Source organism: Magnolia sinica, chromosome 15 (assembly GCF_029962835.1).
Source record: "Magnolia sinica isolate HGM2019 chromosome 15, MsV1, whole genome shotgun sequence".
Classification (NCBI taxonomy): domain Eukaryota; kingdom Viridiplantae; phylum Streptophyta; class Magnoliopsida; order Magnoliales; family Magnoliaceae; genus Magnolia; species Magnolia sinica.
The window spans coordinates 34,922,253-34,935,577 of NC_080587.1; the positions used below are offsets into that span (position 1 = coordinate 34,922,253).

At 42.6% G+C, this 13,325-nt stretch overlaps 1 protein-coding gene across 1 annotated transcript in view; it reads right to left on the reverse strand.

Moving 5' to 3' along the window:
* The window catches only part of LOC131227636 (trihelix transcription factor ENAP2), a 33,226-nt gene extending 23,884 nt beyond the window's left edge, over positions 1–9,342 (reverse strand). The window contains exon 1 of the mRNA XM_058223438.1: positions 8,703–9,342. Within this exon, the coding sequence (XP_058079421.1) occupies positions 8,703–9,218 (516 nt within the window). The 5' untranslated portion in view covers positions 9,219–9,342. The remainder of the gene's footprint in view (positions 1–8,702) is intronic.
* Between the last annotated feature and the right edge of the window lie 3,983 nt (positions 9,343–13,325).

The following is a 13,325-nucleotide window of genomic DNA, read 5'->3' on the forward strand; positions in this document are numbered from 1 at the left end:
TTAATATTCTCGTGAATGATTTTGAGGTCTCGGTGATTATGGTCTGCAAAGTTGTCAAAGTAAAATAATATGGTTATTAAGAGAAAGATGAAGACTCACGAAGAGAAGAAGAAAGAAAGAAAATATACCGTAATTTTCGAGAGAAGTGAGCAAGTCATTCAAGAGAATTAATGCGCTTAGGATGTAGGAAGTTGGCCAGTTCTTTGAAGAGTTCAAGTGTAGTCTTTGAAATCTCGAATTTACTATCTCTTGTGGAAGTCAGAGCAAACTCTTCATTTGAAGGAACGTATGCATCAAAGATATTGCCCATGACAGGGAGACCTGCTATGTAAAGAAGATCCCATAAGGTGATACTCATTTCACCCAAAGGAAGGTGAAATGAATTGGTAATTAGGGACCAGTGATTGGGGAAACCCCTGAAGATAGCTACATCTCCGTAAAAATGTTCTGATGTGGCTATGATTGCATTGAAGAGGTTAATCTGTTCTAGGATGGTAGTATGTTTTTGAGCAATGGCCCGAGCCCAAGCACTATAGAAATCTTGAGGAGATAGAAGACCCTTGGCTAGAAAGTTGTTTGTTCTCCAGGTTGTATGACTGTTGAAAAAATGTTGTTGAGGAGTTTCGAAGAAATGAGTGGGAAACGACTGATGAGGACTATAACAAGGATGCAAGAATCTCATTTTATATATCGTGCCAACTTTTTGACAAGATTTGGTCCCTTCTAAGCGTCCTTCCAGGATTCTTGGTTCCCTTATAATCCAATCATCTACAGAAACGAGGCTACTTCTGTAGGTGGATGGTTCGCCATGTAGAATCGACCAATGACGCCGCAAATTGATGGGAATAACAATTGCATCGTTCTCAGAGGAAGGGGACATTTTTAAAACTTCTTCATGAATCTCTATGCAGTCCCAAGTATGTTGGAGAACTCGCTTAGATTCTGAAGAAGATGAATGGTTTCTCTTTCTTGAAGACAAAGCCTTCAAGTGTTACATCTTTATAAGTCAAGAGTTATCAGGTCAAATATAAAGTTTTGAGGAAATGAGGATTCAAGGTTTAGAAGGCTTTAAAAACTCCTAAAGGACTTTTTGTGCGGAAGGAGATGATTGCGCGGGAGCGCGCAACAAATAGTTATTTCGCGAGGATGCGCAAGAAGAAGTTTTTGTGTGACAGAAAATATCTATTGCGCAGGTTCGTTGCGTAAAGACAAGCTGTTGCGTGGGCAAGTGTTAGAGAGACAGAGCTTCCACAAGAAATTGGATGTATGATAATGAAGAGTTGGCTCTGATATTTATAGGAGAATTAAACCCAACTTAAGTACCTGATTATTCATTGCCCGCATGCGCGCAATGGCGTTTGCAAAAAGGGTGAAAGAGAGATTGATCCTATTTCTTTATTCTAGAAAGGATAAACAGAAGGATCAAGGGGGCATCTATTGAGGTACAAAAATAATGAATGATGATTAAAGGAAAAAGAAAATTAAGATTGAAGAAGGAAAGGAAATAAAGAAAGATTGAATGGGAAATAAACAAACTCCCTCATTGTTTGCGTGTATCCATATAATGTCAGTATGACCAGGATGAGTTGAATGGCTAGGATCTGATGAAAGATGGGTCCCATGGAACAAAGATCAAGGGTTTGCAAGTGTGGATTCCTGTAAATACCCCACTCCCCTTCTCATTTGAGGACTACGAAGATTACGAAGAAGGTTAGAGCTCCAAAGAAGAAGACTTCGAAGGTATCAAGAAGAGAAGGAAGAAAGAGGAAGAGGAAGGCTTTGTGCTGGACCGTGCAACAACATGGTGTTGCGCGGGCCCATACAACATCATGTTGTTACACGGTAATGAATACAAGGATGCTGAAATGCTGTCAAAATAATCGGATGGAATCAAATCTTCCTTCCATACAGGAATATGAGCTCAAGAAGGAGATATAAGATGATATTCGCACAATATTCCTCTTAATGGGATGAACAAACTACAAGCCGAAATGTTACTGGATTTGATATCTAGATTTGATATCCAGATTTGATAATCAATGTAAGGCTTGTATCCTATACTGTACCATTCCCTAGGCTTCCGCGATCCTCCGGTCTAATTCTGGCGACCCCCGATGCATAGATAGCATTTGCACTGACCCTAAGTCGTAACCCGTATATCAGAGTCGACTCGACCGGAGACTTGTATCCTAGTGACCGCGCCATCACCATGGTTTGAATGTCGTATTTCATGCGCTGATGCGATACCCAGGCCAAGAGTTATGGGCCCACGTTTATTTTGAGAAAAATGCTGCGCATTGTGAATTTCGAGAGAATCTCTACAACCCATCACATCAATTAATCACCTCAAGTCAAGTACACATCCCATCACTCCCCTTACAACACCCATAACTCTCTCATTCCTAAAGTCAACTCTCATGTCCCCTCTCTTACACCACCCATCCCTTCCTTACACACCCATTCCTCCCATTCCATCTCTCTTACAACACCCTCTCCTCTCTCATTCTCTCTACCATTTCCAAGCCTCCATGAGAGAAAAATTCTAAGGAGAGAAAACCTAGTGCGTAGCCCACTTCTTACCCCCTCATCTCACTATCCAACCCTTCAAACTTCATCGTCCACCCTTAAAGAATTAGCTTAGGAGCCAAGGAGTCCAAGGAGCTAAAGAAGAAGGCCATTTAGTAGGTGATCTTAGGATTTCCATCATTAATATCTATTTGAGGGCCCACATGTGGTGGTACCCATCTCCGCCGATCTCTCTCTCTCTTTCTCTCCCATGCGTTATGGACCCCACGTGGTGTGTGTATTCTATATCCATGTCGGCCACCCGTGTGATACACCTTGCTAACGTCCTGAGTAGCGGCCCACCGTGATGATTTTATCCACGTTGCCCGTTCAGTAGGGCTACCTTGCTTGTCCGTTTGGATAGGCCTAGATGAGAGAAAAATACAAATATCAATTTGATTTGTGGGCCACACGTGTGGACCCACCTGATGCATGTACATCATCCACCATCCATCCCTGGACGGTGGGTTGTGAGGCCCCCCTTATGAATGTATTGTGTATCTGCTGGATGGGGGGAATCCACCATAATGTACGTGTTCTATCTTAGCTGTCTAGCCTAGCTGGACGTAGACCCCGCCCACGTGGGGCTACCTTGATGTTGCTGGTGGGCCACATGTGTGTGAACCCCACCTTGCTGAATGTATTTCATCCACCACTGTCCAGTGTAGGGATGGTGGGGCCTGATGCACATGTGTGGCATTTCACACAGTCCATCTGATCGGACTCCACCGTATGTATCTGTTAAACCAAACCATCCACTTATGTGGACCCCACCCATGTGGAACCACCGTGATATATGTATTCTTTCTCACCATCCATTTGTGGATGGTGGAGATCCACCTTATGTATTTTATATCCACACCATCCAACAGTCTAGATAGTAGGAACCGCCCTAATGCATATGTTTTACCTCCACATTGTCTAGGGGCCAGGACGGTGGGGCCTACCTCCTATACGTGTGGCAATCCACACCGTCCAGCAGGGCTGGGATGGTGGGACCCACTAATATATATATATATATATATATATATATATATTTCATATTCACACCATCCAACTATCTGAACAGTGGAAAATGACCGTGATATATGTGTTGAATCCACACCGTGCATCCACGGGAACCACGTGATGTACGTGTTTCATCTGTTCATCCATCATCTGGACGCTGGGCTAATAACCTAGCTATATAGCTGCTGTATTGACGTCAGCAATTTTGTGGGCACTGATCATGAGGTCTGTGTTAGACCCAAACTGTCCATCCACCTGGGAGCTCGTTTTAAGGCTTGAGACTAAAAATTAGGCAGATCTATCAGGTGGACCACACTGCAGAAAACAGTGGAGAATTAAACGCTTAACATTGAAATCCTTAGGGACACAAAAGTTCTGGATCAACATGATATTTGTTTCTCCTCTTGATTCAGGTCCTTATGACCAAATGAACAAATTGGATGGAAAATAAACGTTATGGTGGGCCTTGGAAATTTTAAGGGTGGAAATCATTATCTCCACTATTATTTGTGGTATGGTCCAGATGATCTTCTAATGTGATTCATTTTTGGGTAATGCTTTAAAATGATCTGTTAAATAGATGAATGGTATATATGGTGCGGCCTATGTGATCCGGCCCACCTTGATGTATTTGTGGCCCATCCATGAGGCCCACCTTGATGTATTTATGGCCCATCCATGAGACCCACCTTGATGTATTTATGGCTCATCCATGAGGCCCACCCTGATGTATTTGTGACCCATCCATTAAGGCCCGCCTTGATGTGATGCATATTGGACCCGTATGAGAGGCCCATTGTGATGTATTCGGGGCCCATGTATTGTGGCCCATTTGGTGTATACGAGGTTCATGTATTGCGGCCCATTTGATGCATATGAGGCCCATATGATGAGGCCCAATGTGATACATATGCGGCCCATGAGTGAGGCCCATCATGATGTGTATTAGGCCCATGAGTGAAGCCTATGACGATGTATATTATGCCCTTGTGTGAGGCCATGGGCCTAGTATACGTGTGGCTCTATGTGGGCCACTCCTTGGGAGTAATGTTGGTTAAATATCCATATTGATGGGCAATGATGGTTAAATGTCCACATTGTGACCTTCCTGTAGGCCTTGATAGGCCCATTCTTATCATTCTCTTAGTGGGTTAATCCAAATATTGGGCTCCATTGATGTTGTATGGTTCATCTTCGCCGTAGACTCCGTGCTACCGGAATTGATATATCCATGGCCGAGGGTCGATCTTTATATTATGGTTTAGATCGACTGTTCATCTAAGGACCCCCGCCGTACATATAGGCCGATTATCGAGGCCAATTATCAATGCCGATTATCGATGCTGGTTATCGACACCGATTACGAGTATGCTTAGCATATCATCATGATACATGCCCATATGCATCATTTGTATGCTTGTTATGAGATGTGGTTGACCATTACATATGCCATTAGGCAGGTTGTTATGGAACTCCCTAATAGGCGGAGATTGTCTCACATGAGTGCACGGTATGCGCAGGATTGATGCATGACTGAATTGTATGACTCATGCATCTTGCATTGTGTGTTGTGATTACTATACGCCCTAGAGACATCAGGGCCGTAACCTCCATAGGAATACCGTAGATGACAGGATTGGACACCAGAAATACTGTTATTAGTATCGGGGCGTCATAGATATTCCTGGGTGAAAATCCCTAAATCTGATAGTACCGGAAGATGCTCCAACGTCGAGACCGAGTGGATACATGAGCGCACGAGGGCTGAATACCAAGAGGTCACATCTCCCACTGTGTCATGGTCAGTTGGAAGGGGGTGTGGCCTTACCTGCCCGTGGGTAGGGGGCATTGCTAGGCTGAGTATAACCAGCTCGTAAATGGGTCCGCTATCGGCATGCTGGATAGGTATTGGTAGATTATTGGCTAGACAGATAGTGAGGTTTCTTACGCTCACTTGGACTACGCACTTGGAAAAGGGGTAGTGTCATTTGGAGTGTACTAAACTCCGGTGATTGTCCAGCGTAAGAATTGTATTGATATTGAGCTCTAGTGATGAGCTACATGGATATGTGGATTCAGATGAGGACTGGTATGCTTGAGTTGCATCTCGCATCGCATGGCCTTGATGTGGCCAATCGAATTCATGTTTTACATCACATAGCCTTAGTACAACTGATGACATTTATGGACTTACTAGCATTTTCGCATTGATCTGATATTGCATACTTGCATTTCTACCGTGAGCACACACGTCCACCATCCTCTAAGCTTTCTATAAGCTTATGCACGATTGATGTGTGTAGGTGATGCTAGGACACCGTAGCAGCATTGAGCTTGGAGTGTACAGCCGACTTTTAGAGCTTTTGATTATCAATATTGCATTTCCCTTACGCAATGTACTCAAAGTTTTTGATCTTAGTAGATTTGTAATGATGTTGTTGGTTATTGTTTGTGGGTTATGCTTACGGCTATGCTTATTGTGAATCAAATTCATGTTAAAAAACCTCCTTATAGGACCTCAGGATTGGAACCTGTTATATGGGTGTCGGGAGTCGAGAATGAGGTACTATGGAGGTTATCGGCGCCAGATTCGGCGATCGGAAATTTTGTAAGACCGGTTTCCGAGTTTGGGGCGTGACAATCAAACTCTTTCAATACTTGTATTTTTGATAGTTTATCTTAAAATCAAGGGAAATCAAAGGATGTAAATGAACTCAAAATGAATAAACATGATGACTGTTCTCTTTCTATTCTCTCTGTTATGATTAAGTAAGATAATCCTCCAAATCAAATGCATTTGTTTCTTGTCGAAACAATTTTGAAGTATATGAATAATGATTTAACTATATTATCTGACTGGATAGGATAAGACTTCGATTCCAGTTGAGTGATCTAATTTAATTAAGTAAATTAACATTAAGGAAGATATAAGTGTATCATTGGCACTTTAGTATTATATTCCTGATCGTTTCTTCCACAATTACTCTTTAAACTAGATTTTAGTAGTTAGTTTAAATTTTATTTCTAATTCTAACGTATTCCAGAAATCGCATAATAATAAGTCCCTGTGGGTACGACATTGGTCTTACCGAGTTATTACTACTTCGCAACCTTGCACTTTAGGTTGTTATAACACCCTGCCACTGTTCTTCTTTCTCAACTACTTGAAATGAAGGGCTAAGATAACATTTTCAAAATCAATGGTCTCTGTACTGTGGTACATAGTGTCTATGAGATTATTTTACGACTCTGGAAGAGAATTATATACGATTAGGGCTTGAAAGGGAGGCATGTGCCTTAGAAACGGTTAGTTCAAACCGAATTAACAATAGCACATACCGCTTAGACACCACGTCATACAAAGTTCGAATTCCTTTTTGGATATAACGGCCGGGTTCATCTTCAATCTCCAACCGTTAAAGACAAAAGCCAGGATGAAAAACGATCTACTTTGTCGATCTTCACCTTCACACTTGTCAACTTACAAAGAAACTGATTAAACATGTTGATGTATTCATTAATATCAGACCCTTCCACCATCTTCATAATATAAACTTATTTTTTTAGATATAAATGCTTTGAGAGAGATTTCGTCATCTACAAGCTTTCTAAATTCGTCCAAAGCCCCGTGGTGATCTTCTAATCAAGGATATTATAAAGGAATTCGTGGGACAAGCATAATTAAATCGAGATTTTCAATCTCTCATGCAGTTCTTCCCACTCTTCATTGCTCATAGTTGCAGGATGCTTCGTTACACTAAGGAGTGCTCGTTGCTATCCTTGCTTAACTAGAAGGTCATTCATCTCCACCTTCCATAATTCAAAGTTATTTTTCTTGATGAATTTCACTGTCTCATACTTAACGTTCATTCTCTTCATCGTTATATTTCAGATTCAAACTCGAATCCCAACGTATAACTCTGATACCACTTGTTGGGTGACCGAGGAAGCAAATCCTGAATTCAAATTACACGACGAGAAACAAACACAAACAAAGTATACATAGGAACACATGATTTTACGTAAAAAAAACCCTTGTGAGAAAAAACTACACAAATTAAGAGACAAGCTAATCCACTATGAAAATAAATTACAAGAGATTAAATGAACTTACAGATGCGAAACTTTTTAGAAAACCCTAGTATCTCTCTAAAACAAGCCCCTCTCTCTTAATGATACCCTAATCTCGCATTGCACCCATATATATAGTGTTACATTCGGAATAGGAAACAATTTGTGTAATTATGAAAAATTACGCGCGCTGTCGATCTAAGCATTGATCGAGCAATCTTCGATCGATCAAGCCCCCACATATTCGATCAATCGAACATGCTCTGAAGCATGTAGAAAGTTTACATGATTTTTTTTCAATCGCTTGAACCTTCGAGGTCAGTCGATTAAACCTGTTCAAAACTTTCTAGAAACCAATCTATCTAATTTGGGGTTCACTTGATCGATTGAGAAGCCTGTTCGACCAATCAAACTCTCTTGTTTTTGCACAGGTTGAAGACATCTAGACAACAATGCGTAGTATTTGCGTTAGTTATAAAGTAGACAGCCATAGATGTATCTTGATTCTGGACCATCGATTTCTTTTTCTTCATTACATAGGTATAATCCCGCTTCAAGCTCTAATCTAGAGTCAACTCAGTGAGTCACCAAGCTTTACAAGTTGTGTATAATCAATGGTTCTAAAAAAATTGGTGACACAACTTTAAATTCAGCCACTACCAAACTCAAGCACGTGAGTGACTCGATCTTCCAGTCAACTCAACGCAACTCTCAACTCCTCAAACCGAGTCACTCAATTAGGAGCATTTCTTCTTAAAAGTAAGAGGCTGATTTTCAATCAGCACGCCAAACAATGTATATTTGCTTATTTTTCAATTATTATAGTACGTATATATAACTGTTTAAAATACTTATAAATACTATTAATTTCATTATTAAATATGATCTAACTGAGTCAAGTAACCTGACCCAGTTGGAAGTTGGAGCCAATCTGAGCTTTTCAGTTTTTAAACCACAAAGTGTATGAGCAAAACTGACGCAATTAAAGTTAATTATACTAGTTGATAAAAAGTCAAGTAATGGAAAATAAAGATAATTAGCTGACATTTTTCACACACCTCGGCAACAACTTCCACTCCATTCACTGCAGGCGAGTCCTGGCGGGTACCAGGAGTAGCTGGTGGAGGAGGTGGGGCACGGCACCGCAGTAGGAGATCGAGTCGCTGAAAGAGGGGCCATGATGAGGGGTCCGCAACAGTGGACTCAGATCTATACCGTTTCTTCATCGACTCAATCTTGTTCTTGCATTGGGTTTGTGTCTTGGAAGACTTGGTGGAGTGGGCCCGGGACGACACATGACGTGCCACATCTTCCCAATCGTGGCCCTTGAGTTTGGCCCGGTTCCGGAGCACCCATTTGGATTCATAGGCATCAAGGAGGCTTGAAACCGCACCTTCACTCCATTCATCCCGTTTCAAGCGGTCGCCACTGCCAATTCCCAGTGGCTTCTTCAACGAATCTTCATTGTTGTTACTGTTGTGGTCGTTGGGACCTTCGTTAGTGAGAAGACACGGATTGTTCTGAGGTGTAGTTGTTTTTTCCATCTCTCCCCATTTTCTACATTTTAGTAGCATTCAGCGTTAGCCGCTTGCAGCAGCTCTAGGGGGGGTTGGAGACGGATGAAAAAGAGAGAGAATCACTGGCACATTGTCAAGGAATGCATTTGTGGTAGTGGCCAACAAAGGTGGGTCATTCGTCATCTGCCTAAATCATACAGGCCTAGACAATGCTGGTGGACCACCATCTGTTTTTTTTTTTTGGTAAGATGGTGATGATTCATTCATCTATTACCGTACAGGTGGCAAACAAGTCCAGGTAATCCAATCAATCCAAATGATAGGGCCTGATGTGGATAAAGCATAATCTATAAATTAAAACAGATCCAACGATTCTAACCGCCGAAATGGTGTCTATTAACGGTGAAGTGAAATAATATTATAATTGATGGTACCAATTCAACAAACTGAAACGGATGATGAAGATGGTCCTAGCATGTTACTTGCCCACCATGTTCAATCCATGCTGGCCTCCACAATTTGGACGGTGAGATTGTAACATATGTACGCCACGTGATCAGCTACTCGCTACCATTTTGGCAATTACTGGCTGTGGATTTTGGATTTACAGGTTTGGCTGTTAGCGTGGAAACGAAGCCAACTCAACCTCCACCAAAGAGGCTGGTCACGTGGGAATGCTACCAACTCCACGCACTCCTAATGCGCTAACGTCACTCAACTAGCTCTCCCGTGCCAGTGGTGGAGGTTCCTTTATACTCTCGTGGCTACATTCGCATACGCCGTACCATTCTGATTTCTGCGCACAAAATAAAGCCTTTCGAACGGGCGTGGATTTAGTGAGTACGGGATGTCACCGAGTTCTTTCAGGTTATGACCATGGGCCCACCCTGATGTATGTGTTATATATCCATGCTCTCCCATCTGTTTTTTAAGCTCATTCTAGTACGTGGGCCTAAACTAAATATGATACAAATCTCAGGTGGACCACACCACAAGAAAAAAGTGATGATTGAATGCCTACCATTAAAAACGTTTTAGGGCTTAACGTAATGTTGATTTTCCATCCAACATGTTGATAAGGTCAAACAGAATTGGATGAGGGGATATTGCAAATATCAGCTCGATCCAAAACTTTGATGGCCCACAAGAAGTTTTTAATTGTCAGTCACCACTGTTCCCATCTTGTGTCGTGGTTCAATTGGGATTTAATTGAGATTTTTTTTTTCTTCACTAAAATAAGCTCAAAAAACTGATGGATGGAATGGATATACAACAAATACACCAAGGTGGGCCCTACGGTCAGCGTAACACCCTCTACCGCATTACCAAGGGTAACACTTAATCTGCTCCCATTTGCATATATACGATTGGGCACTTGACACGAAAGCCATGCTAATGACAGGTTGAGTAGCGAGACTCGCTACAGAAGTGACGTCACCAAGTTATGTGGGCCTACCATTATGTATGTGTTATATCCACACAGTCCATACATTTGGAGAGATCATTTTAAGGCATTATCCAGAGAATGAGGCAGATCTAAAGCTGGAGTAGACCCACCACAGAAAACAGAGAGGAGAGTGACGTCAACCGTTGAAACCCGTCGATGGTCCACTGTGATGTTTATTTGAGATCCAAACTATTCATATGTTAAATCATAAATGAAATAAGGGGAAATACAAATACCAGGTTGATCGAAAACTTTTGTGGCCACTAGAACTTTTTAATGGTGGGCCTCACTCTCCCCACTGTTTTCTATGCTGGGTTCCATTTGGGCTTTGCAGCTAACTCATTCTTTGGATAATATCCTAATGAGTCTGGATCCTCTGTTATCAGGTCAACAGAGAATTCCTGATACTCAAATTCTCATTGGTCCACGTCACCCCTTACTAAAAAAATTAAAAAAATATAAAACAGCTTTGGACGCCAAACCATTAGGGTAACAGGAATTCTCTGTTGACCTGATAACAGAGGATCCCGACTCTATCCTAATATGATATCTCCAAATGAATGTACGGTGTGGATACAAAATGTACATAATTGTGAGGCCCACAAAACTTGGTAATGTCACTTGCGTAGCAAGTCTTGCTACTTAACCGGTCAGTAGCTAATAGGCGTTCAGCAAAATAGTGTTATCTGGAGAAATTTCCTACTGTACAACCCATTTATGGCCCATTCCCAAAAATAAGCCCACTTATTTTCAGCTCCCAAGAATAAGCCCTAGTTGTACGTCCCCATTTCTCAGGTCGAAAATGCCCCTGCTTTCTTAGCTTTTTGATTTGTGAAAGATGGGGGCTCCATATGGCTACGGAGTATAACCGTAGCCATAACCTGCCGATTGCAAGAGGGTGGACAGTGAGTCAGGGTCGACTGGGTCAACCTAGTCGACTGGGTGTGAGACCTGTATCCTAGCCCGTACCGTTTCGTAAGCTTCCGCGGTCCTCCTGGTCGAATTCCGACGACCTGCAATCTATTATCGGCGTTTGCGTGCGATCCTGAGTTGTGTCCCGTATATCAGAGTCAGCTTGACTCGAAACTTGTATCCTTGCAACCGCGTCATCGCCGCGGTTCTAACGCCACGTCTCGCGCGTTGAAGCGATACCCAGGCCAGAAGATGTGGGCCCGCCTTCAGTTCGAGGAAAACGCCGCGTGTTGCAAATCCTAAAAGAATATGTCCCATCAAATGTCAAGTACACACCCCATCACTCCCATCACTCACACCCATCCCTAAGTACCATACCCATCCCCAAAAATCAACTCTCCCCATCACCTATCACTCACTCACCCATCCCTCTCTCTCTCTTACATCCCATCCACTCATCTCTCTCTCATTTTCTCACTCCATTCCATGCTACCAAAGAGAGGAATCATCCAAGCTAGCATCATGAGAGAGAGCTTTGTGTGGCCCACTTCCTATCTCCCAATCCCACCATCCTAAGTCCATCTCAACTGTTGAAATTGTTTCTTTAGAGCTCGAGCATGCATTGACAGAAGAAGGAAGAAGAGATCTTGAGGTGGGTGATCTACCGTTGATTTCCATTTGAGGGCCTACTTGTATGTGGGACTCATTTTGATGTATGTGTTGTAATCTCGAGGGGCCTATAGTGGCGGGGTCCCTCCATCTCCTCTCTCTCTCTCTCTCTCTCTCTCTCTCTCTTTCATTTTTCTTATGGTGATGATGAGGTGTGTGGCCCACCTGATGTGTGTGTGTGTGTGTGGCCCACCATGAATGTATTTTATCCATGCCATTCACCTAGTTGGGCCCACCTTGCTGCCTGTCCAGTGGGCAGGCTTGCTGCCTGTTCGTCTGAACAGGCCAGGATGAAGGTAAACATAAGTATCAGCTTTGATTTCAAAGTTGATGGGCCACCTACGTGGACCACACCTAATGTACGGGTTACATCAAAACCTTCCATCTGTGGACGGTGAGGCCTGGACAAAGGGAACAAACAAATATCAGCTTGATGAGATGCAGGGCCCATGTGATGTTTATATCATCCAGACCATCTAGGCGCTGGGTCTGGATGAAAGGAAAACAAAAATATCATCTTGATCCAAATCAAGATGGCCCACTCACGTGGCGCCACCATGATGCATGTGATTTATCTACATCATCCATTTGTTAAGGACGTGGGCCCCTGATGCCATGGTCCTACATCCAGCCGTCCATCCAGTTTCTAATACTATGTTTAAAATATATATATATATATATATATATATATATATATATATATATATATATATATATATATATATATATGCATATGTACATGTGCTTACTGATCATCAAATAATTTAACCTACATCAGCACCGTCCATCTGGACGGTGCCATGTAGGGTCTGCTGCTGATGTATGTGGGCTACACGGGTGGGACCCACCAACAATATAGTTGATGTTTAATGTCAGCATGACCTGTGTAGCCCATGTGAGGTCTGTGTTATATCTAGTTCGTCCACATCGTGGGATGTGGGCCACCTTGATGTGTGTGTTGTATCTACAGCTTCCATCTGTGTGGCCCGCCTGCTGGATGTGCAGGGGCCATTTGCTGGACGTGCAGGGCCTACCTATGATGTATATGTTTTACCCTCTCGCCGTCCAGCCACGTGGGCGTGGGACCACTTTAAAGAATGTGTTCTTCGCGCCGTCCATCTATTTTGGCAGTAGGT